Raw genomic sequence first — 25,603 nt, 5'->3', positions numbered from 1 at the left:
TGTTTCTAATATTACCAAGCCATTACTTTCTGTCCAAAAGTTTTGTCATGATAATAATTGTTTTTTTGAATTTCATCCTGATTTTTGTCTTGTGAAGGATCAGACTACCAAGAAGATTCTCTTGCACGGCAAAAGTGAGTTGGGCCTTTACAAGTTGTGTAGCCAACTTCAGGGACAACAACATTTGGAGGCTATGGCATATTTGGTTACTCTGGAAAACTGGCATGCTCGACTTGGTCATCCTCATTTTTGCACTGTTCGTCAACTTGTTCAACGGTTTCAATTACCCTGTTCTTTTTCAAAAGTGTCAGTGTCTAAGTGTTCATCTTGTTGTTTAGGAAAGTTGCACATGATTTACAAAATTAAAAGAAAGCCTGATGGTACAGTGGACCAATACAAAGCAAGATTAGTTGCGCGTGGGTATACTCAAGAGTATGGGCTTGACTTTATAGAGACATTTAGTTCGGTTGTCAAACCAGTTACAATTCGGTCAGTTCTCTTTGTGGCCGTTTCAAGGGGTTGGAACATCAGACAATTGGATGTTAGTAATGCTTTTCTGAATGGACATCTGGCAGAGGACATTTTCATGGTTCAACCACAAGGATTTGTTAATCCACTGCATCCTGACTATGTCTATAAACTGAAGAAGTCTTTGTATAGGCTTAAACAGGCACCTCGGGCCTGGTATTAGTGATTTAGCTCGTTCATCTGTAATATGGGATTTAAGTCCTCAACTGCTGATCCACCCCTATTTATTTATTGTCAGCTTGACTTGTACTATTTTCTTCTAGTCTATGTTGATGATATCATTATTACTAGCAGTCGTACTACGTTTATTAATTCTGTTATTTCTAAATTGTCTGATAAATTTTTGTTATGTGACTTGAGGGATTTACATCATTTTCTTAGTGTTGAAGTCTACTCACATACACAGGGCCTACTTCTTTCCCAGCAAGGATATATTTCAAATATCTTGTCTAAGATGGGGATGGAAGACTGGCGACCATGTTCCACACCAATGGCAGCTAGCACACAGTTAACACAGTCTCAAGGGTCTCCTCTCTCATTGGCTGACGCTTCAAAGTACAGGCAAGTGTGTGGTCGTTTGCAATATCTACTGCTCACCAGACCTGACATCTCATTTTCTGTCAACAAACTTTGTCAGTTTCTCTATGCACCTTCTACTAACCATCTCCAAGCAATAAAACGGTTACTCTGGTATTTGAAAGGTACCATGTCTGTTTGTTCATTAATTTCTAGAGATGCATTAACTCAGTTGACTGTCTTTAGTGATGCGGATTAGGCTGGATGTTCGGATGACCGTCGGTCTACTGGTGGTTTCCTTATCTACTTAGGTAAGAATTTACTGTCTTGGAAGTATGCAAAGCAACAGACTATTGCTCATTCATTAACGGAATCAGAATTCAAGGCAGTTGCTAATGTTTGTGTGGAGATCAAATGGTTAGTTCACCTCCTTGACGAGCTAGGTGTCTATCTGAAGCGCCCTCCACACATATGGTGTGATAATGCAAGGGCAGTATTTCTCTCTACAAATCCAGTGTTTCGTGCCCGGACAAGACATGTGGAGATTGATTTTCATTTTGTTCAAGATTTAATTGCCTCCAAGTCAATTTCAATTGGGATTATGTCCTCTGTAGATCAGCTAGCAGACATCTTAACAAAGCCGCTGTCCAAGTCGACATTCTCTGTGTTTGCTTCCAAGCTTCGGTTGTGTCCGATGCAACCATTAGCTTGTGGGGGAGCGTATTAGGAGATAACTATTAGTTAGAGTTTGTTATTGTTTCAACTACTATTAATTAGAGTTTGTTATCTCCTCAACTATTTTAGGTTTCTCTTGTGTATATATATATAATTGTACACTTATACAAAACATATATAAAATCATAACTATTTCCTCATATTTTCTGACTATGAGAAAACATTAAAGTTCTAATTGTTAGTTGCAGATTGCAATTTGCTTACTTCCAAAATTGAAAAAACTTGTTAACTGATTCTGTAATACTGTAGGTAAATTTTGTATCAACAAACATGAGAGATATTGAATATATATCAATAACCCATATCGTTTTAGATATTAAAATAAAATTAATTAAATAATTTATGAACTTCAAAACTGTTAAAATGGATTTTAAGTACAAAACTTTAAACAAAATTGTGATAAATTATTTGTTTAAAATAGACAATATTTTAATAATAGACCTTGATATTGGACAGAAATATCTATATGTAGTGGAAATAATGAAAATGATTTTATTGATATGCAAATGACTAAATACATCATTCCATCAAGTAATGAATATAACATGTATATATAGGGTAATATGATCCATAAATATGTGAAATGAAATTAAGCTTTGCTGCTGCATGCAGGCGGGTTCACTGCACCAGAAATCATGGGTTTGACATTTTCACATTCAGATATTGCTGGTCCTTTTCCAATGTATTTAAGTTGAATATCAGCAACCTCCACACCTTGACATGGCGTACCACTGCTACAAACAAGCTTCATAGCAACAGGAGTTGCGGAAGTACCCCGAATTCTCTTGAAGCTGATATTACTAAGCTTAACTCGTGATGGAACCTTAGCATTGCATTGATTCCATGGACAATATACTTGATCTATGAGGATAGGATTGCTAACATTAACCATGTTAATGTCCTCGAAATGAATCATTGATGCAGAATTAACAGTAGAAGCTGGCCAAGTTTTTATTCTAACACCATTGTCAGTATTAGTTAAAGTGCAATTCTTGACACTGATTCCAAACACGGGTTCTTCTTTCTCAAACTTTCCTAAGCTTCCTACACTGATACCATGACCAGGTCCGCATTCAACATTGGTAATTGATATATTTTTGCTACCATCACCAATGGAGACACAATCATCACCTGTTCTGATGTCTGAATCTATTATTTTAATTCCATTAGATCTTCCAATGTGGATCCCGTCAGTGTTGTGGCTATCAGCTGGTGCAATAATGCCAACGCGTTGAAAAGTTAAGTCGTTGCAACCCAAGACGTTAAAATGAAATTGTTTGCTGTTCATTGAATTTATATTATGGACAAAACCCTTGATGATGAAGTCGAACCTTATATTCTATCAAATGATGAAAAGAATTTATGTTAGTTTTACATATACCACAGTTATTAATTACTTATTTATGACAGATATGATTGAATTAAAAAAAATCTTACGATGGGAAGTTGTTTGCAAAAATTATTGCCACAGGTACCCCAAGCTTTGGCTCCTTGGCCATCAAAAGTTCCACCACCTGACAATGTGAAGAGTTCGATACGTTGGAAAGTGACCCAACTACCATCCTTGGTCATTTTGCTATTGGTTATGGCTTTAAGGGTGCCTTGAACCTCAACCTCGATAGCAGCTTTGCATGGACCTTCTAAAGTCAATGGACTTAACAAGTATATCCCTTTTGGAATAAGCACTTTGCTAGGGATAGTTGACGCACATGCCTTGCTCCATGAACTAGTTAAAGCCTAATATATTTCCAAACAACATTGATTAAATGAGATGATAAATTTTTATCTATACATATTTTGAGTTTCCTTAGGCATGTAATTACCTGTTTGATATCAGCTTCAATCTTTGCAGCTTCTTTTGTAACGTCAAAAATTGAGCGAGCTCTAGTTGTTGACACAAACAGAACCAAGACGAGCTTTGCCACTATGAACTTCGTTGTGTTTTCCATCATTGTCCTATATATTCTTGTCTTCTTTTCTGCTACTCACTTTATGATTTTTCTCTGGAAGCCATTTTATAGTACAATGATGAAGCTCATGCCATTAACCTGTAGCAGAATATTTAACCATTTTTTGTAGTTTTAGTATGTTGTACGTACCTTAATCCTTATATTGTTTTTATAGTTAACTTTGTTTCATTTTTCATAAATGAAGACCAAAAAATCGGCATGAAAGTTGAAGAACTAATTTACAATAACTTACTTTATAAAACAAACATTTTGTTAAATACTAACATATTATACTTAAAAAATTTCTATTTATTTTGCATTTAATGGTCTTATAGTCCAAAAGTTTATAAGAGGTCTTATATACTAATATAATTTTAAGTTGGTTATTTTCAATTTTCATTCTTGATTAAGGGAAAATTTTCATATACGAGCAAGCAAGGTTCTTAAAACCAATATTGAAATCGATATCCTAGGGCCTTTGTTTAACTTGGTAATTGTCACACTCTTCATAATTTGACACCCAGCTATGGGGGATGTCATGAGCATGGACAGAGCTATGAATGAAATGTACGTCAAAGTTAGAATAACAGTATCGAGGGTTCAAAATTAATAATGAAAGTCAATGAAAATATTAGTGATTTTATTGATATTTTACATATACAATAAAAAAATTTTTAGAGGTAAATGAAGGTTAATTAATCCTCTTTGACTCCATTTCAATAACTAATTGTAAAGTTATGAATGACAATGACGTGTGACCTAGAGGAGAAAATGTCAAGTGATAATTGTTATCTTTTGACTAACCAATTTTCTTGTCATCGCTCAAAAATTGATTCATGGTCATATGAATCATTGAGACTTGGTGAAACTGTCAAAGAAAGATGCAGCAAGAGTGTAGTTGCCTAAGCTTGAACTTTCCGAAGGTAAGGTGTGCGCCTTGTCAGTAAGCAAACCATAACTCATCACAAGCGTTTTTCTCGCTTATCCACCTCTGGTATTCCGGAATTTTAATATGTGTGGATCGCATGGGTCTAATGCAAACTTAAAGTATTAGTGGAAAGAGGTATGTATATATATATATATATGTATGTATGTATGTATGTATGTATGTATGTCCGTGTAGAGGATTTTTCTAGATATGCATGAGTTGATTTTCTTAGGGGAAAATCTTATGATAAGTATATCATTCTTGGATAAGGATTATCCATTATGCGTGTCCAATACAAAATCCAGATAAATTACAGATTGTATGGGATATGCATAAAGGATTATATATCGGCATACATGATCTATGTACGGCCATAAACAGAGTGATTTCACAACTTTACAGCTTTTTAAACCCATGAACAGAGTGCACACTCGTGCCTTTGAAACACCTTCTTATGCACAGAACTCCCAGTAGTACGCTTCTGCACAAAGTCAATGAAGAACTTTGAGTGGAGTCCACTATTTCTATATACGGTTTCCTTTCAACTCCCGTCCGTTTGTTGATGATTTTTTTTCAATTCACGGAATCTCCGAAGATGGTCTTAAATAATATCAGTTATGCTTATGAGCCTACCATTTTTAATTGGTAATGTATATCATATTTGTTCCTTCCAACCTGAATCTCTCTAATGTAGTGGATCTCCATTGTTAAGAAGTTTTTGTTATGAACTGCAAATTGATGCTTACGTTGCAATTGAAAATAATAGACCATCATCTCATGCAGCATCAGATTCTCTACTGTAGCATTGTCATCTGTTCTTACAACTAAATTTATTTATTAAGAAGCAATCATATAAATGTTTTGTAGTTTGTTGACATCATCTGGTGGGATTTTTTTTTTGGTAATTCATCTTCCATTGTGACAGTTTAAATTAAGAAAAAAAAATAGAAGAATTATGCCTGGTTATTGGGTCCTTTATCAATGAACAGTATCTTAGAACAAAACAAATTAGTCTCTTTTAATTTTGGAGATCTAATGCTATAGGCGCCATTGAACTCTGTGCAAGCATACATGATGTCAGTATGTCTAATCAAACAAATTCTTCTATCTGCAGCATTGTGACATTCCTCGCAAAGCTGCTGAGGCAGGAGACTTACTGGTGGATGCAATGATAAATACCTTAAATGGTAGTAAAGAGAACTCATCGTCAGTTCCTCAGATGGTAGTTGAGAATGGGTGTGGAAGCCCCTGCATTGGCATGAGGCAGTAAGATTTATCTGGTCTTCGGCTCCTGAAATCCCACTAAATGACAACTTTCAATTGGTTATGCTACATAGGTTTTGGGGGGGGAAACCAATATGTAGTAGGTTATTAGACTTCACTAAAGGTTTAATAAACTTTAAGGCTTATATTAATATTGTTCACCCAGATTATAGCATTTAAGTGTATTAGGTGATATAATATGATAGTAATTTTTATTACTAAAACCCTTTCTAGTTACAAACTTTAAAAAAAAAAAAATCCCTCTTCATATACTTTAGATACTATTTTCTTATCAAATAATTAGAAAGTCACCTTCAAGAGATAATTTGAGTGACAAAAAAAGAAACTTTATACATAAGAGAATATAAGTTTAAATCTCTTCTGATGATATAACAAATCAAACTCTTAACTTATTTAATTCAGTAGTTAGGGGGTTGGTCACTAGACTTAGGATTTATCTTACTCGGTGTGCTCAGTTTGGTTGAGAAAATAGTGATCTAACTGAAGTGGAAATCAAACTTTTGACTTATTTAATTCAGTAGTTAGGGGGTCGGTCACTAGACTTAGAATTTATCTTACTCAGTGTGCTCGATTTAGTTGAGAAAATAGTGATCTAACTGAAGTGAAAATCAAACTCTTGACTTATTTAATTCAGTAATTAGGGGGTCGGTCACTAGACTTAGGATTTATCTTACTCGGTGTGCTCGGTTTAGTTGAGAAAATAGTGATCTAACTGAAGTGGATTCCTTATTACTAAAATAAATAAATAGAAAGTCCGGGTAGAGTCAAAACTTTTCCATGAGAAGGTGCCTTGTAATGTTCTCGACAATCGAACCAATAGTTGAAGAAACAATTTCCATGTCCTAAAATTTCTGTATTTCTAATTGTTAGGAGAATAAGGATGAAGAATGACGCATAGAATTACAGAAGGAGAAGTGAATGGTATGTAATGTAATTAATCTCCTTAGAATGATTTTATCCTTTATCTTTCCCTCAAGCCTGTTTGGTTGCATCCCAAGTCTAAGAGTCAAGCCAAGTAGTGTTGGACTAATCGAACTTGGCTCAATTGTATATATACCAAGCTTGAACCTCAAGTTATGAATAAATAACCCAAGTTTAGGTAAAAATATTACAATTGTACCTTGTAATTTATATTTATTAATTACCCATATTCAACATAAAATAAATAAATTTTAGGGGTGTGAGTATAAAATTTTTAATTTTAAGGGCGCTATTGATACTGTTTTTAAGCAAAGTTGTGAGTTCATCGAGCCAAGCAACCACAAGCTCGAACTCAACATTACAATAATTGAACAAAGTCACAAGCGGTTCGATTTGTTTGCAACCTTAATTTGGATAAAGTTATTCTTTTCTTGAAGCATGAGAATGGAAAGAAATTCTTGTCTTCAAAGTAGAAGTAAGAATTGAATGAGAATGGAAGGAAAGCAGGAGACTTTTCATATATACTACTATTTTTGGTTCAACACAAACTAAGTAATGTTACGGATGATTCAATAATGCTAGAGTAACAATTTCCATGTTCAAGTAGAAAAGAGAAAGCAAATGATAATTATTATTGATTCCGTACCTTGTCTCATGAAACTCGTAAAAATAAATAACAAATAATCAACTCAAAAGAGAATAAGAACACTAAGATTTTACGTGAAAAATCCAAAACAAAAATACCACAAGCAATTAATTGGAAATTTCATTGAAATTGAAGATGATTTCAAGGAGAAGAAGAGAGATCGAATTTAATCTTTGAATACCAAAAGGGGCAAAAAAACCCTAATTACAAAAGTTCTTTTAATATAAGATATATCTAATGCAAGTAAAGGGTTTTTCCAAATGATGAAGAATCGTAACATCTAATCTGAATGATTGTTTTGATAAGTTTTTTATTATTAGTTCTATAAATGATTAAACCATTTCAAGAAAAAAGGAGGTCGTATTAAGGATAAGAAGTTGAAATGAGTGTGCCATTACTTGAAACAAGCATTCCATTCCGTGGAACTAAAGGAAGAAAGACAACTATGGACGTGAGGGTTGATTTCCAATGATTAAATTGCATGAGAAAACATTAAAGTTCTTACTGTTAATTTCAAATTGCAATTTTGATTCGAAAAAAAAAAAAGGAACTTGCTAACTGATTTTGCAATACGCATAGGAAAATCTCGTACTGATAAACATGAGAGAGATGCTGATATATATGAGTATTATATATTGCTTCGGTTGCTAAGACAAAATTGATTAAATATTTTGTTAGTTCGGAACCTATTAAATGTGTTTTGGGTATCAAAAGAAAAATTATGATGAATTATATATCCATAACGGAAAATATTTTGACAATGAATTATGATATAAGACCATAATGTAAATGTTGTTATTAAGACAATTAAAAAGGAAATTACTTTTATTGATACGTAAATGACTGAATACGTCATTCCTTCAGAATAATATGGTCCATAAATATATGAAATAAAATTAAGCTTTGCTACTGCATGCAGGCGGGTTCACCGCACCAGAAATCAGGGGCTTGACATTTTCACATTCAGATATTGCTGGTCCTTTTCCAATGTATTTAAGTTGAATATCAGCAACCTCCACACCTTGACATGGCGTACCACTGCTACAAACAAGCTTCATAGCAACAGGAGTCGCGGAAGTCCCTCGAATTCTCTTGAAGCTGATATTACTAAGCTTAACACGTGATGGAACCTTTGCATTGCATTGATTCCATGGACAATATACTTGATCTATGAGAACAGGATTGCTGACATTAATCATGTTAATGTCCTCGAAATGAATCATAGATGCAGAGTTAACAGTAGAAGCTGGCCAAGTTTTTATCCTAACACCATTGTCAGTATTCGTTAAAGTGCAATTCCTCACACTGATTCCGAACACTGGTTCTTCTTTCTCAAACTTTCCTAAGCTTCCTACACTGATACCATGACCAGGTCCGCATTTAACATTGGTGATTGATATATTTTTGCTACCATCGCCAATGGAGACACAATCATCACCTGTTCTGATGTCTGAATCTATTATTTTAATTCCATTGGATCTCCCAATGTGGATTCCGTCAGTGTTGTGGCTATCAGCTGGTGCAATAATGTTAACGCGTTGAAAAGTTAATTCGTTGCAACCCAAGACGTTAATATGAAACTGTTTGCTGTTCAATGATTTTATATTTTGGACAAACCCGTTGATGATGAAGTCAAACCTTATATTCTGTCAAATGACGATCAAGAAGTAAAGTTAGTTTCACATATACCACAGTTATTAATTACTTACTGATTTAAAAACTTACTATGGGAAGTTTTTTGCAAAAATTATTGCCACAAGTACCCCAAACTTTGTCTCCCTGGCCATCAAAAGTTCCACCACCTGACAATGTGAAGTGTTCGATACGTTGGAAAGTGACCCAACTACCATCCTTCGTCACTTTGCTATTGGTTAGGGCTTTAAGGGTGCCTTGAACCTCAACCTCAATAGCAGCTTTGCATGGACCTTCTAAAGTCACTGGACTTAACAAGAATATCCCTTTTGGAATAAGCACTTTGCTAGGGATAGTTGTTGCGCATGCTTTGTTCCATGATCTAGTTAAAGGCTAAAATAATTCGGAACAACATTGATTAAATGAGATGATAAATTCTTATCTATACATATTTTGAATTGCATTAGCATGTAATTACCTGGTTGATATCAGCTTCAATCTTTGCACCTTCTTTTGTAACGTCAAAAATTGAGCGAGCTGTAGTTGTTGATACAAGTAGTACCAAGACAAACTTTGCCACTATGAACTTCGTTATGTTTTCCATCGTTATCCTATTCTTGTCTTCTTTTCTACTACACACTTGTTGATGGATTAAAAATGGTGATTACAGAGGACTCCAGATCGACTTTACACTCTCATAAATAAATTTGATTGAATACACTAAGACTTTTTTATATGTCCTATTGAATTGAAAGATACTAACAATGTGTTGAACCAGTTTCTCAAAAATTTATTTGCCTAGTAGTCAAGCTTTGCCAAATTAGGTTTCTCGTCACCCAAAGTAATGTTAATTATAAAATGATATGATTTTTCTCTCGGGAGCCATTTTATAGTGCAATGACAAAGCTCATGCCATTAACATCTAGCAGAATATTTAACTAATTCTTGCATTTTTAGTATGTTGTAACATAAAACTTATTTTGTTTTTGTTTTAGTTAACTTTGTTTCAATTTTTCTTAATGTAGACCAAAGAATAGGCATGAAAGTTGAAGAACTAATTTATAATAAAATTACTTTATAAAGACAAACATTTTTTTCGAATGTGAATAAATTACACTTAAAAAAATAAAAAATTATTTTTATGTATTTTGTATTTAATGGTATTATAGTGCAACAGTTTATAAGAGGTCTTATCTACTAATATATTTTAAAGTTTGTTATTTTTCATTTTCAATATACATTAAGAGATATTTTTCATATATATAATGAGTAAAGAATGGCATTAAAACAGAAATTGAAATCAATATCGATTCAAAGGCCACTTTTGTTTAACTCAGTGTCATGCTCTTCATAATTTAACACCTAACTAGGGGAACAGCATGAATATGGAAGGAGCTATATATGAATCAACGTTGGAATAACAATATGATATAGAGGGGTCAGTAAAAATATTAATGGTTTTATTGATATTTTACATATCCAAAATAAAATATTTTTGGAGGTTAAGGAAGGTGGCATTGAAAACTTGGTCATATGAACCATTGAGACTTGATGAAACTGTCAAAGAAAGTTGTAACAAGAGAGTCATTGCCTAAGCTTGAACTTGGCAAAGGTAAAGTGTGTGTCTTGTCAGTAAGCGAACCGGAACTCATCACAAGCGTTTACTCATATCCACCTATGATGTTATGGAATTTTAATATATGTGGATCTCATGGGCCTAATGCAAACTTAAAGCATTAGTGGAAAGAGGTATATATCTGTATGTACGTGTAGATGATTCCCTAGATACGCATGAGTATATTTACTTAAGAGGAAAATCTTATGCTTTTGTTGCTTTCAAGAATCTTGTTATTAAGTGTTGCAAGTTGAAAAGAATTGCAAAATAAGTAGGTGATGAGAAATTGACAATGGAACACCGTTTGTAAATGCTAATTTCTCTAAAATTTGTGATAAATATATAATAAAGCATGAGCTCTCAACCCCTAAAACACCGCAACAAAATGGGGGAAGTTCAAAGGAACAATGTTGGGGTTGATGTTCTAGAGTCAATCCTCTTGACGATGTAAGTTCATGAATAAAGGTTATATATGTAACTTCTTGTGACTTCCCTTGTCTGCAAGAGTATATATTTAAGCCCAAACAAATGTCCTTAGAATAGTTGAAGATGAGAGAATCAAAGCATAACAACTTATTGTGGAAACCTTATGTTTACATTAAGTGATTGTTTTAGAAATATTTGTAATCTTGATATTACCATGATCAAGGGTGCTAGTAATATAGTTAGGACTATTATAATATTGAACTACCCCATCAAAAGATGGTAAAAACTGTTCATTGGTAGCTTGGTACAATTCATGATGTATGTTGTAGACATGTCATCAAACAAATTTGTCAAGAGGGTACATGTAATCCTTAGACTTGAGATTATCGGACCATATTGTATAAGAATCAGTATGATTTGACATTAGTATAACGTAATCCTTATAGAGGATTGTCAAAAAAGTGATAATTGATAGTATCGAGATATATATAAAATGTTATGGTAAATTAATAAAAGATCGTCACTTCTGAGCATAGAAGCTAATATTTCTAATAAGCCAAAAATTGATGAGTATCAACAACCACATTATGTGATCACTATAAGATTTAGTCATTGCTAAATCCAAAATCGTCCAAATGTTGACACAAGCATCCAACTATACATATCAAATGTATCCTTAGATAGATACTAAGTATATGTATCAACCTCGAAAAGATATTATATAATGAAATAATTGAATTATATAAGTAACTGAATTGTTGACAGGTAAGGAGTCAATTGTTGATACTTTATTGATCGGATGGTCATGTATCTTACTAGAGATTAATTTTGGTCTATGTTCGGATGGTTGTCAGGTCGAGAGCTTGATACAAATCCATCCATTATTAGCCTAATGAAGAGCTTATATATCACACGCAAAAGAAGTTGATTGAACTTTAGAGATATAGGATTATTGGAGATGAATCTTGTGTGAAATTCAAATGGACGATTTTGAGTCTCGAAAAGTCTTTAAGCTTGAAGTGCAATTTATTACACTTAAAGACTGAAGTGTAATTTATTACACTTAAAGACTAAAATGTAATAATCTTAAGGTGGCTAAGTATAACAAAAATTGTGGAGATTGGGTTTTATCCAATTGGATAAAGTTAAAACTTGTATGAATAATTTGGGACTACATACAATCATACATTGACCATGTATAGGCGTACATAGTTTTTGGATAAGGATAATTCTCCTCGAAATCTAGATACCTCAAGGATTGTAAGAGAAATGCATAAATGATGATATACGAGGCATACATTGTCTCTATATAAAGAAACACAATTTCACAATTTTTTAACCCATATACAGAGTGCATGCCTGTGCCTGTGAAATACCTTCCTGAGCGCAAGCTTCCTAGCAGTATGTCTATAGACTTTTGAGCCTCTTGGAATCTATGCTTTGTGTGGATATCGACTTACGTCCCTTCCCCTGGGTTTGAAAACAATTGTAGCCAAGTTATGTATGTGTGTGTGTGTATATATATATATATATATATATATATATATATATATATGTATGTATGTATGTATGTATGTATGTATGTATATTGTGCTGATCATCTTAGAATTGATCCCACAGGGGTTCATGGGGTTTTATGTGTTCGAAAATAAATTTAAAATTACTTCCGCTCTCCATAACCCAACAAAGAATAGATTATTTCAATATATGGGTAGCTAGAGTGATACTTAATGCAAAGAAGGGTCCCCAAAGACTATAGGCAGAAGCAATCAATGGTGTTTGTCATATCAACAACTGAGTTTTCTTAAGACAAGTAAATTGCAAACCTCTTATGAACTATGGAAACATAAAATACTCAATTTGTCAGAGTTTTATATTTTTGGCTGCAAATGTCATGTGTTAAAAGATAGAAAAAACCTTGGGAAATTTTATTCTAGTAGTGATAAATTAAGGTGTGTAGCTTGGAATTTTCGTGCTTACAGAATCTATAACATGCGTACTGAGCATGCTGTGGAATGTATAAGTATGTCTCTTTTTTTTTTTTTTTTTTGTGATGATGAAGAATTAATTTGCAGAATATATTCACGTAGAATAATTTGAAGGATTTGTGCCTAACATGAATCAAGGTGTGGGCATATCTGGAGCTCGACAGTAGAAACGTAACGAAATGATTCACATGATTCATAGCAGGTAGATTCTGATCCATTTATACAAATATATGATTCATGCATAAGGCAAAGAGAAAAATTGTATTGTTTAATGAATAAGGAAAACTGAAGAATAATTATAAAGAAACTAAAATGCCTAATGTAGAAGTGAATGGTATATGTTCTATCTCTTGAATTGATTCAGTCCTTTCTCTTTGTTACCAAAGTTTCTTCGTTCCATTTTTGTAGGTTAATTAATTTATTCTTACATAACTTTATGAGTTAAAATATCTTAAAAACTCTTCATTATATTGTAAGGACTATCAAGATATTATGGATTTATGCACATTCATCTGAACTCAAACTTCTAATTTCATTTTCGAAAAAGAGACATTTACATAGATAACATCTTAATGGTAGGTCATTCTATTATATATTTGAGCAAACAAAATATGTAATTTATCATCTTATAATAGGATGTTACAGATTGTTACAGGTCAAGTAATGGAGAAAGATATATATTTTTTTTTTAAATCCAGCAACCACAATTAGCTTAATTTTCTTTAAAAATTTCATTATCATTTCCATAAAGATGGCCGTATGTTTATGCCTATAATAAATTGTAACATCCCATTTCGAAAAGGACCCCTTAACAGTAATTAATAATTTTTTTTTTTTTTTGCTAATGATAACTCTCAAATACAATTTGATGTTTATGAAAAATCATCATATAGTACTTATTGGAATACAAAAGAAAGTTGTGTCAAAATGTCTCAAATTAAACTTCAGTGAATATAAATAATTTAATAGTTCCAGAATGCATGGATTCCATAAAATAAATTATTGTGAACATGATCAGAATAGAAATAAAATAAATATAGCCGAAGCGCAGTTCAACGTGTTGATCTACTCGCCTCCCTGTCTGCCTCGTTATTTTTCCCTACCTGCAACACCCCAAAATAAATATATAAATTGCAATAGTTAGTAGACTTTTTAATAAATATGATATTTCATATGGATATTTTTGACGGAGTCTCACCGTCACATCCATCCCGGATGTACTCAACTGGACATCCATCTCAGGTGCCTCTTACGTCATCATTTTGGAGGGTATCTGTTTCAATTATATATCCATTTTAACCAAATCTGAACACCCGTCTCAGGTGTCACTCATGTTGATATCACATTTCAACTAACTCTGTTTTCTCTTTATGCGGAACCAAGATGTCTCATTAATTGGCTATACCTTTGTTTATAGCTATCTTAATCTATGAAATTTTTATCCACTAAAATTCAAAGATTAACCCACGGAAACATCATCCAAAGTATTGAACTTTCAATTCATTCATTCAGCCATTAAAAGAAAAGAATTAATTATAGATATATATATATAAAATCATGTTATTTACTTAATAAATGCAACAAGCCAAACTTTGCATGATAAGGCGCACGTAACATATTATTATTTTATAAATTCAACAATCCAATTCTCAGCACATGCCAATTTCAATCATGCAATCCAGCTCATTATGATGATTCATCCAAAGAGATAAAACATGCATTTAATACAAAAATATCCAACACAATTAGCCACTCAAAATTTTTCACAACTTCATGACAACCAGGCCTTCAGAGTATTACTGGCATATATACATGCACACCATAACGCGTATGGATACATACATGCCACTGAAGCTGAAAATAAAGTCTAATGCATGCTGTAATATTTTCATCTGTAACTGGCGACGGAAATTCTATCTTTAAGCCAAACGACGGAAGTTTCCGCCTTTACCAGGTGTGTATATTATACGTTTAATATGCAAGATATATTTCTGAGCAGTGCGTCATTTATGCCGATAAACTCTAAAAAAATTCTGATTTGGAAAGACAGCCACATTTACAGTATCCTTCCTTCTCTTCTTTTTGTTTTTTTTTTTTTTTTTTCTAAGCGTCTATCCTAAAATCCTCACTTTCAATCCTCATGGAAATCAAAAGAAAATCTCAACAGCATACTCATACACGTATATATACACAAAATCATATTCACAGAAAATTATTGCAATAAAAGGTATAGACAGCCTATGTTTCTTTTTATTTATTTATTTATTTATTTATTTATTTTTTTCTGGAAACCATTCCCAGACTTTTCTTTCTTTGTATGTCTAACCACCGAATCACATTCCATCAATTTATGCAACAATTATTTCAACAATTATATTGCAACCCATCATCACGGCTTAAAAAAATTCTGAATTCCCATATGCATTCATACACTTATTCTCCTTATATATACGTAAAGAATACACATATATAACCATAATAACTAAACATCTGGAAACATTTATATATATATATATATATATATATATATATATATATATATATATATATATATATATATATATATATATATATATATATATATATATATATATATATATATATATATATATATATATATATATATATAAACACACATAAAAATATATCAACTGCTTTCATAGAATATAGATGCAGTAGAGAAGGGTGGTTCAAAAGCCTACCTCTCCTCCGGCAATCACGTCCGTCTTCGCGTGGCAGTAGTCTCCTCGATGACCGCTTTCTCTGACCGGCGAACGGAAGATTCTTCTTTCTCTTTGGCTGCGTAAGAAAATGTTGCTGGCAATGTAACAACTATGTAGTGAAGATGAGAATACTTTTCTTTGTGCAAAAGAAACAAATATGAAAACCTAGCAGAGAGCCCTCTGAAAAACTGTTTCATTTCTTTTATGCCGTTATTCCTCCAAAACGGCTTCCAGGAGAGTTATATCTAGCAAGCGTTACTCGGACAAATATAAATGGTAGGAAGAATACGTTACGCCTGCGCATAAGTGGTGGGAAATAGACTCTGTGTTTCTCATAATCCTTTACCTAAACAAGTGGCTTATAAATATACATACATATTTTTATTCAAATAATTAGCAAAATGGCCAAATTGCCCTTTTATTAATTTAGGAATATTACATTTCTCCCTTCTTAAAAAGAATTTCGGCCTCGAAATTTACTCAAATAATTGAGAAAATCTCTGCCTCATATCTTCTTCCAACTCCCACGTAGCCTCTTCAGCCCGATGATTTTGCCATTGAACCTTGACCAAAGGAATCTGTCGATGCCTAAGTATCTTAATTTGTCGATCCCCTATTCGTACAGGGCGCTCCTCATATACCAAACTATCTGCTAACTCAACGTCTTCTATTTTAACCACTTGGGATGGGTCACCAAGACATTTACGCAACAATGATATATGAAACACATTATGAATACGTCTCATGTTTGGTGGCAATGCAAGCCGATATGCCACCTTACCAATCCTCTCGATGATTTCATACGGCCCAATATAACGCGGTGCCAACTTCCCTTTTCTACCAAATCTCATAACATGTCGATACGGAGCAACCTTCACAAACACATAGTCACCAACCTCAAACTCCAAGTCATGTCTCCTCTGATCAGCATAGCTCTTTTGTCGATCTTGGGCCTGTTTTATCCTTTCTCGGATCAACCTCACCTGATCAATCATTTGTTGGGTCATCTCAGGCCCTAAAGCGCTAGCCAATTCATCTCTTTTTCCAATCTCATCCCAATGCAATGGTGATCAACATTTCCTCCCATAAAGGGCCTCGTACGGGGCCATTTGAATAGTTGTCTGATAACTATTATTATAGGCAAACTCCATCAAAGGTAAAACATCAATCCAACTCATCCCATGATCTAGACAACATGCTCTTAACATATCCTCAATCACTTGATTAACCCTCTCTGTTTGACCATCAGATTGGGGGTGATATGCTGTACTAAAGGATAACCGGGTTCCTAATGCCTTTTGTAGACTTTGCCAGAAAGTTGAAACAAGTCGTGTATCCCTGTCTGACACGATCCTCCTCGGCACTCCATGAAGTTTGACTATCTCTCTTACGTAGATTTGTCCCCATTGATCTGTGCCCATATTATCTCTTACTGGAATGAAATGTGCTGACTTGGTCAATCGATCCACAATAACCCACAAGGCATTGAATCCACCTCTAACCTTTGGTAATTCCACCATAAAGCCCATTGAGACCTCTTCCCATTTCCACTCGGGTATGGTTAAAGGTTGCAATAATCCAGAGGGTCACTGATGTTCTGCCTTAACCTGTTGACAAACCATGCACTTTGATACAAAATCTGCCACTGCCTTTTTCATACCAGGCCACCAATAAGTTCTTTTCAAGTCCTGGTACATTTTTATACTCTCGGGGTGGGCAGTGTAAAGTGTACAATGTGCCTCAGTTAGAATTCGAGCTCTTAAGTCATCATCTTGAGGGATGTATACACGATCTCTGAATCTCAAAACCCCATTAACTACTTGGAAGTCTAATTCAAGTCCTTCAGCAACCCTTTGTATCATTTGTGCACACCACTCATCAGAAATCTGCCTAACTTTGATTTCATCTAATAGAGTCGATCTGATATCCAATCCAGCCAATAACCCTGTGACCATCTCAACTTGCTCGTGAAGGATATCTCGTTGTAACTCAGGGGATATAGTCATGTGAGACAACATTACCTTCCTACTCAAAGCATCGGCTACCACATTAGCCTTACCTGGATGATATTTGATGTCCATGTCATAATCTTTAACCAATTCTAACCATCGACGTTGTCGCATATTCAACTCTCTCTGAGTAAAGAAATATTTCAAGCTTTTGTGATCGGTGTACACGTTTGTCTTTACCCCATACAAATAATGGCGCCAAATCTTAAGGGCAAATACCACCGCAGCCAACTCTAAATCATGAGTTGGATACCTATTCTCATAATCCTTTAGCTGGCGAGAGGCATATGCAATTACTTTACCCCTTTGCATCAAGACAGCTCCAAATCCTTGATGCGATGCATCTGTATATAGGTCATATTCCTCACCATCAGTTGGTAGAGTCAAAACTAGAGCCGTAGTCAATCTCTGTTTTAAGGCTTGGAAACTATCTTCACAATTCGAAGACCAATAAAAGGGAACATCTTTACGAGTCAATTCTGTTAATGGTCAGGCTAATTTGGAAAATCCTTCGACGAACCATCGGTAATAGCTAGCTAACCCCAAGAAACTCCTAACTTCCTTAGCTGTTCTCGGTCTCTGCCATTCCATCACCGCCTCTACTTTACTCGGATCTACGGAAATACCATCAGCTGAGACCACATGTCCTAGAAAAATCACACGATCCAACCAAAATTCACATTTAGAGAATTTGGCATATAATTGTTGATCCCTTAGTCTTTGTAAAACCAATTTTAGATGTTGCTCATGATCATCCCGAGTCTTAGAATATATAAGAATGTCATCAATAAAGACTACTATAAAGCTATCCAACCAATCTTGGAACACTCTATTCATCAGATCCATGAAAACTGCTGGGGCATTAGTTAACCCGAAAGGCATCACCACAAATTCGTAATGTCCGTATCTTGTTCTGAATACAGTTTTCTGGATATCCTTCTCTGTAACTCAAACTTGATGATATCCAGACCTCAAGTCTATTTTCGAAAATACCGTAGCTCCTCTCAACTGGTCAAACAAGTCATCGATTCTTGGTAGTGGGTATTTATTTTTAATGGTCACTCGGTTGAGCTCTCTATAGTCGATACACATACGCATTGATCCATCCTTCTTTTTTACAAAGAGGATTGGTGCACCCCATGGCGAATGACTCGGTCGAATAAACCCACTATCAAGTAATTCCTGTAGTTACTTCTTTAATTCTTGAAGTTCTGCTGGGGCCATACGATAAGGTGTCTTCGATATTGGTGCTGTTCCTGGGGCCAACTCGATGCTGAACTCTACCTCTCTTTCAGGTGCTAGTCCTGGCAAACTATCAGGGAACACGTCTGAAAATTCACAGACCATTGGAGTGCTTTCCACACTCGGAGTTGACTCAGAATTAGATTTATCCACCACATGTGCTAAATACCCAATACATCCCTTACTCAACATTTTTCTAGCTTTGATATTGCTAATCATCATGCTTAATAATCGACTTTCACCAAATGAGAACTTGTCACCATTATCCAAGTTGAATTTGACCTTCTTCTTCTTACAGTCGATCTCAGCCCCATACTTGCTAAGAAAATCCATTCCCAAGATCATATCAAAATCAGGCATCTCAAACATGATCAAATCTACTATTAATTCCCGGCCTTTTAACACCACTGTTTAATGTAACAACATACTATTACTTAATATATTGTCACCATCAGGCATTTCGATACTGATGTGGTTTACCTCTGTGGGCTTTAGCCCTATTCTCTCGACTAATCCCTGAGCTATAAAACTATGTGTAGCACCCGAATCAATCAAAGCATATAAAGGAATAGTATAAAAAAATAACTGACCCGTCACAGCTGATGGGTAGGCCTCAGCTTGTGCCTGTGCGATGGTGTATACCCTGGCCTGTCCTCCACCTACAGGTCGCTCTGGTCTTGCTGGAGTCACACCAATTCTGGTAGGGCACTCTCTAGCAAAATGCCCTGGTTGTCCACACCTGTAACAGATTCTTTGACCAGTCATGCATTCACCCGGGTGTCTGCGACCACATCTTTGACATGCGAGAAATTCTTCTTGACGGGGCCTTTTGTCTCTATCGCCTCTTCTTAGGCCTCTTGACTCAAAGATTCTTTTTCCTCTTCGGTCTCTGTTTCTACTTATTCCCCGATTGGTCATCTCTCTTGGAACTGCTCCATGACTAATCCTTCTGTCTATTATTTGCGAGTCCCTTTCTCGATCTATACGTTCCAACATAATCTCTGCCCGCATGGCCCTGTTTAAAGCCTCAGAATAGGTAGTGGGGGCATGCTCCCCTACCATCACCTCCTTAGCAATGCTAGCTCAGAGTCCTTGAACAAACATCTCCATCCTACCTTGAACTGTACCAGTTACTCCTGGGGCATACACAGCAAGAGCATTGAATCGAGCAGAATATTCTCGAACTGTCATGTTACCCTGTCTTAAACTGAAGAACTCCTGAGTCCGAGATCTCATAGAATCTGCTGACCTGTACTCTTCATCAAACATTTGTCTGAAATCGACCCATGACATACCCTCTACAGTCTTAGTGGTACACATGAGTCTCCACCAAGCCTTGGCATCCCCCTTGAGTAAATATGCAGCATACCTCACTTTTTCCTGATCGGTCATAGTAAACATGGCCATGGCCTCCTCCACAGCCTCAATCCACTCAAGGGCCACGATTGGATCCGTGGTACCCCTAAATTCTGGCGGTTGATATCTACCTGCTAATCCATAAATTGGGTGTGTTTGTCCCCTTACGTTAACCATCTGTTGGATTGGGGGCTGAATTGGCTGTTAAATAGGTGGTTGTTGAACTGTAGCCATGGGTGCCTTAACTGAATGCCCAACACTAGCAGATAATTCTCGGTGCTCTCTCAGCACCTCTTAAACAATATTTCTGATCTCAGATACCTCAACCATCCTTGGTGCTGGGTTCAGGGCCGGTGTTGGTGTCGGTGCCTCTGAATGGCTTTCCTCTGGGATGGGAGTATTTAATCTGCTAGACCTTCTCATATTCTTTCTCTTTCTCTTTCTGCAAAACCGCATAGTACTATGAATAAGGTATATCAATAGCTACAGCAGGTATTTACTTACAGAGGTCAGGGCGCGGGAGCGATCAACACTGCTTTAGCTATTGATTTATAAACATGTTATGAAAGAAATCATTTTTCATTCATTTTTTTTTTTGGGTCCCAAAACCATGCTCTGATACCAAAAAATGTAACATCCCATTTCGAAAAGGACCCCTTAACAGTAATTAATAATTTTTTTTTTTTTGCTAATGATAACTATCAAATACAATTTGATGTTTATGAAAAATCATCATATAGTACTTATTGGAATACAAAAGAAAGTTGTGTCAAAATGTCTCAAATTAAACTTCAGTGAATATAAATAATTTAATAGTTCCAGAATGCATGGATTCCATAAAATAAATTATTGTGAACATGATCAAAATAGAAATAAAATAAATATAGCCGAAGCGCAGTTCAACGTGTTGATCTACTCGCCTCCCTGCCTGCCTCGTTATTTTTCCCTACCTGCAACACCCCAAAATAAATATATAAATTGCAATAGTTAGTAAACTTTTTAATAAATTTGATATTTCATATGGATATTTTTGACTGAGTCTCACCGTCACATCCATCCCAGATGTACTCAACTGGACATCCATCTCAGGTGCCTCTTACGTCATCATTTTGGAGGGTATCTGTTTCAATTATATATCCATTTTTACCAAATCTGAACACCCGTCTCAGGTGTCACTCACGTTGATATCACATATCAACTAACTCTGTTTTCTCTTTATGTGCAACCAAGATGTCTCATTAATTGGCTATACCTTTGTTTATAGCTATCTTAATCTATGAAATTTTTATCCACTAAAATTCAAAGATTAACCCACGGAAACATCATCCAAAGTATTGAACTTTCAATTCATTCATTCAGCCATTAAAAGAAAAGAATTAATTATAGATATATATATAAAATCATGTTATTTACTTAATAAATGCAACAAGCCAAACTTTGCATGATAAGGCGCACGTAACATATTATTATTTTATAAATTCAACAATCTAATTCTCAGCACATGCCAATTTCAATCATGCAATCCAGCTCATTATGATGATTCATCCAAAGAGATAAAACATACATTTAATACAAAAATATCCAACACAATTAGCCACTCAAAATTTTCCACAACTTCATGACAACCAGGCCTTCAGAGTATTACTGGCATATATACATGCACACCATAACGCATATGGATACATACATGCCACTGAAGCTGAAAATAAAGTCTAATGCATGCTGTAATATTTTCATCTGTAACTGGCGACGAAAATTCTATCTTTAAGCCAAACGACGGAAGTTTCCGCCTTTACCAGGTGTGTATATTATACGTTTAATATGCAAGATATATTTCTGAGCAGTGCGTCATTTATGCCGATAAACTCTAAAAAAATTCTGATTTGGAAAGACAGCCACATTTACAGAATCCTTCCTTCTCTTCTTTTTGTTTTTTTTTTTTTCTAAGCGTCTATCCTAAAATCCTCACTTTCAATCCTCATGGAAATCAAAAGAAAATCTCAACAGCATACTCATACACATATATATACACAAAATCATATTCACAGAAAATTATTGCAATAAAAGGTATAGACAACCTATGTTTCTTTTTATTTATTTATTTTTTTTTTTTTTCTGGAAACCATTCCCAGACTTTTCTTTCTTTATATGTCTAACCACCGAATCACATTCCATCAATTTATGCAACAATTATTTCAACAATTATATTGCAACCCATCATCACCGCTTAAAAAAATTCTGAATTCCCATATGCATTCATACACTTATTCTCCTTATATATACGTAAAGAATACACATATATAACCATAATAACTAAACATCTGGAAACATTTATATATATATATATATATATATATATATATATATATATATATATATATATATATATATATATATATATATATATATATATATATATATATATATATATATATATAAACACACATAAAAATATATCAACTGCTTTCATAGAATATAGATGCAGTAGAGAAGGGTGGTTCAAAAGCCTACCTCTCCTCCGGCGATCACGTCCGTCTTCGCGTGGCAGTAGTCTCCTCGATGACCGCTTTCTCTGACCGGCGAACGGAAGATTCTTCTTTCTCTTTGGCTGCGTAAGAAAATGTTGCTGGCAATGTAACAACTATGTAGTGAAGATGAGAATATTTTTCTTTGTGCAAAAGAAACAAATATGAAAACCTAGCAGAGAGCCCTCTGGAAAACTGTTTCATTTCTTTTATGCCGTTATTCCTCCAAAACGGCTTCCAGGAGAGTTATATCTAGCAAGCGTTACTCGGACAAATATAAATGGTAGGAAGAATACGTTACGCCTGCGCATAAGTGGTGGGAAATAGACTCTGTGTTTCTCATAATCCTTTACCTAAACAAGTGGCTTATAAATATACATACATATTTTTATTCAAATAATTAGCAAAATGGCCAAATTGCCCTTTTATTAATTTAGGAATATTACATAAATTTTCAAGGATCTTATAGGCCAACATAGAAGTAGGGTTGCATTCAGTCTGCTTGCCCACTTAGTGCCAAATCTGTAAATCGACCACCACGTAAATAAGGTTAAGAAGACAATTAAATATGGAGCTAGACATATCTGTTTTTAAACAAATAAAAGAATTTATTTTATTACCGCAAAATTTATTAAATACATCATTCCATCTACTCGTGAATAGATGAATAAGAACAAAGTTGTAGAATAATTAATATAATCCATAAATATTTGAAGTGAAATTAGGCTGCGGGTCCTGCTGCTACTGCTGCTGTGGGTGCTACTGCTTCAGTGCATTCAGGCAGGCTCATCACACCAGAAATGGTGGGCTTGACGTTAGTGCATTGAGCTTGTGTTGGTCCAACTCCTGTGTATTTAATATCAATATCAGCAACCTCCACCGCCTCACATGGTATACCACTGCTACAGACAAGCTTCATGAGAAGGGGAGTTGACGAAGTGCCCTTAATATTCTTGAAGCTAATGTCACTGAGCTTAACACGCGATGGAACCTGAAAAAAAGAAAAGAGAAATGAATTTTTATATCATGATCATTTCAATAAAAATTCTTATATGTAACGTATAATTTGTTTGCTGAGCCATTACCTTTGCATTGCATCGATTCCATGGACAATATACTTGATCTATGAGGATAGGGTTGCTGACATTATTCATGTTAATGCCCTCAAAATGAATACTAGATGCAGTGTTGTCAGTAGAAGCTGGCCAAGTTTTTATTCTAACTCCATTGTCAGTATTATTTAAAGTGCAATTCTTGATAGTGATTCCTAACACTGGTTCTTCATTCTCGAACTTTCCTAAGCTTCCAATAGCGATACCATGACCAGGTCCGCATTCTACATTGGTGACTGATACATTTTTGGCACCATCGCCAATGGAGACACAATCATCACCGGTGTGGATTATTGTGTCTATTATGTTAACTCCACAAGATCTTCCAATGTGGATTCCGTCTGTGTTGAGGCTCTCAGCGGGTGCAGTAACATGAACAGATTGAAAAGTTAGGTTGTTGCAACCCAGGACGTTAATATGAAACTGTTTGCTGTTCAATGATGTTATACCCTGAACAAGACTGTTGTTGAGGAAGTCGAACCTTATATTCTATCAAATGTTGAAAAGAAGTTAAGTGAGTTTCATATTCGCCACAATTATTAATTACTAATGCATGTTAGATATGATTAATTTAAAAACTTACTATGGGAAGTTTGTCGCAAAAATTTGTGCCACAAGCACCCCAAGCTTTTTCTCCTTGTCCATCAAAAATTCCTTCTCCTGTCAATGTGAATTGATCGATACGCTGGAAAGTGACCCAGCCACCTTCCTTCCCAGCTTTGTTATTGGACGAGGCTTTAAGGGTGCCTTGAACCTCAAGCTCAACAGCACACTTGCATGGACCTTGCAAAGTCACTGGACTTAATAAGAATAGTCCTTTTGGAATAAGAATTTTGCTAGGTTCAGTGCACGCACATGCTTTGCCCCATGCAGCCATTAAAGCCTAAAACAATTCCAAACAGCATTGATTAAATGAGATGATTAATTCTTAATCAAACACATTTGGATTGCATTAGACATGTAATTACCTGGCTGGCATCACCTTCAGGTTTTGCACCTTCTGCTGTAACGTCAAAAACTGTGTGAGCTCTAGTTGTTGACACAAGTAGTACCAAAACAAACTTCGCCACTATGAACTTCATCATGTTTTCCATCGTTTTTCTTCTTTTCTACCGCACACTTGTTGATGAATTAAAAATGTTGCTTATAGAGGATTCAGATTCAACTTCACACTTTCGTAATTGATCCTAATAGTGGGTTGCTCATCACCAAAAGAGATGTTGATTATGAGATGATATGAGTTTTCTCAGGGAGCCATTTTATAGTGCAAATGATGAAACTCCTGCCACCAACCTCTACCAGAAAATTTAACTAATTCCTCGTTATTTTTAGTATGTTTAATGTAAGCCTTACATTGTTTTCTATTTTTGTTTTAATTAGTTTCATTTTTTTCTAAAAGTAGACCAAGGAATAGGCATGAAAGTTGACGAAATAATTTATAATAAAATTAATTTATCAAAAAAGCATT

General features: G+C 34.8%; 2 protein-coding genes across 2 annotated transcripts; both read right to left on the bottom strand.

Annotated features, from left to right (window-relative positions):
- Window positions 1-2,368: 2,368 nt before the first annotated feature.
- On the bottom strand, window positions 2,369-14,405 carry LOC123200892 (exopolygalacturonase-like). The gene is made up of 5 exons (XM_044616274.1): window positions 14,367-14,405; window positions 14,238-14,271; window positions 9,618-9,778; window positions 3,217-3,516; window positions 2,369-3,118 (listed from the first exon to the last, which is right to left on the bottom strand). Exons 1-5 carry the CDS (start codon window positions 14,403-14,405, stop codon window positions 2,369-2,371), a joined length of 1,284 nt encoding a protein of 427 aa, XP_044472209.1.
- A 9,205-nt stretch (window positions 14,406-23,610) lies between these two features.
- LOC123204988 (exopolygalacturonase-like) lies at window positions 23,611-25,358 on the bottom strand. Its single transcript, XM_044621791.1, has 4 exons — window positions 25,104-25,358; window positions 24,719-25,018; window positions 24,109-24,624; window positions 23,611-24,014 (listed from the first exon to the last, which is right to left on the bottom strand). Exons 1-4 carry the CDS (start codon window positions 25,227-25,229, stop codon window positions 23,745-23,747), a joined length of 1,212 nt encoding a protein of 403 aa, XP_044477726.1. The 5' UTR covers window positions 25,230-25,358; the 3' UTR covers window positions 23,611-23,744.
- Window positions 25,359-25,603: the final 245 nt, after the last annotated feature.

This window comes from Mangifera indica, chromosome 2 (genome assembly GCF_011075055.1).
Source record: "Mangifera indica cultivar Alphonso chromosome 2, CATAS_Mindica_2.1, whole genome shotgun sequence".
Taxonomy (NCBI): Eukaryota; Viridiplantae; Streptophyta; class Magnoliopsida; order Sapindales; family Anacardiaceae; genus Mangifera; species Mangifera indica.
The sequence above is the reverse complement of the archived record's forward strand: the minus strand, read 5'-3'. Positions and strand labels throughout refer to the sequence as shown.

Bases quoted from the DNA above. Each gene is read 5' to 3' on its own strand.
- LOC123200892 (XM_044616274.1), bottom strand. From the start codon at position 14,405: ATGGATGTCCAGTTGAGTACATCCGGGATGGATGTGACG. The intron at 14,272-14,366 runs GTGAGACTCCGT...GGGGTGTTGCAG, and splicing joins CATCCGGGATGGATGTGACG to GTAGGGAAAAATAACGAGGC. The intron at 3,119-3,216 runs GTAAGATTTTTT...ATCATTTGATAG, and splicing joins TTTGCAAACAACTTCCCATC to AATATAAGGTTCGACTTCAT.
- LOC123204988 (XM_044621791.1), bottom strand. From the start codon at position 25,229: ATGGAAAACATGATGAAGTTCATAGTGGCGAAGTTTGTTTTGGTACTA. The intron at 25,019-25,103 runs GTAATTACATGT...GAATTGTTTTAG, and splicing joins CTGAAGGTGATGCCAGCCAG to GCTTTAATGGCTGCATGGGG. The intron at 24,625-24,718 runs GTAAGTTTTTAA...AACATTTGATAG, and splicing joins TTTGCGACAAACTTCCCATA to AATATAAGGTTCGACTTCCT.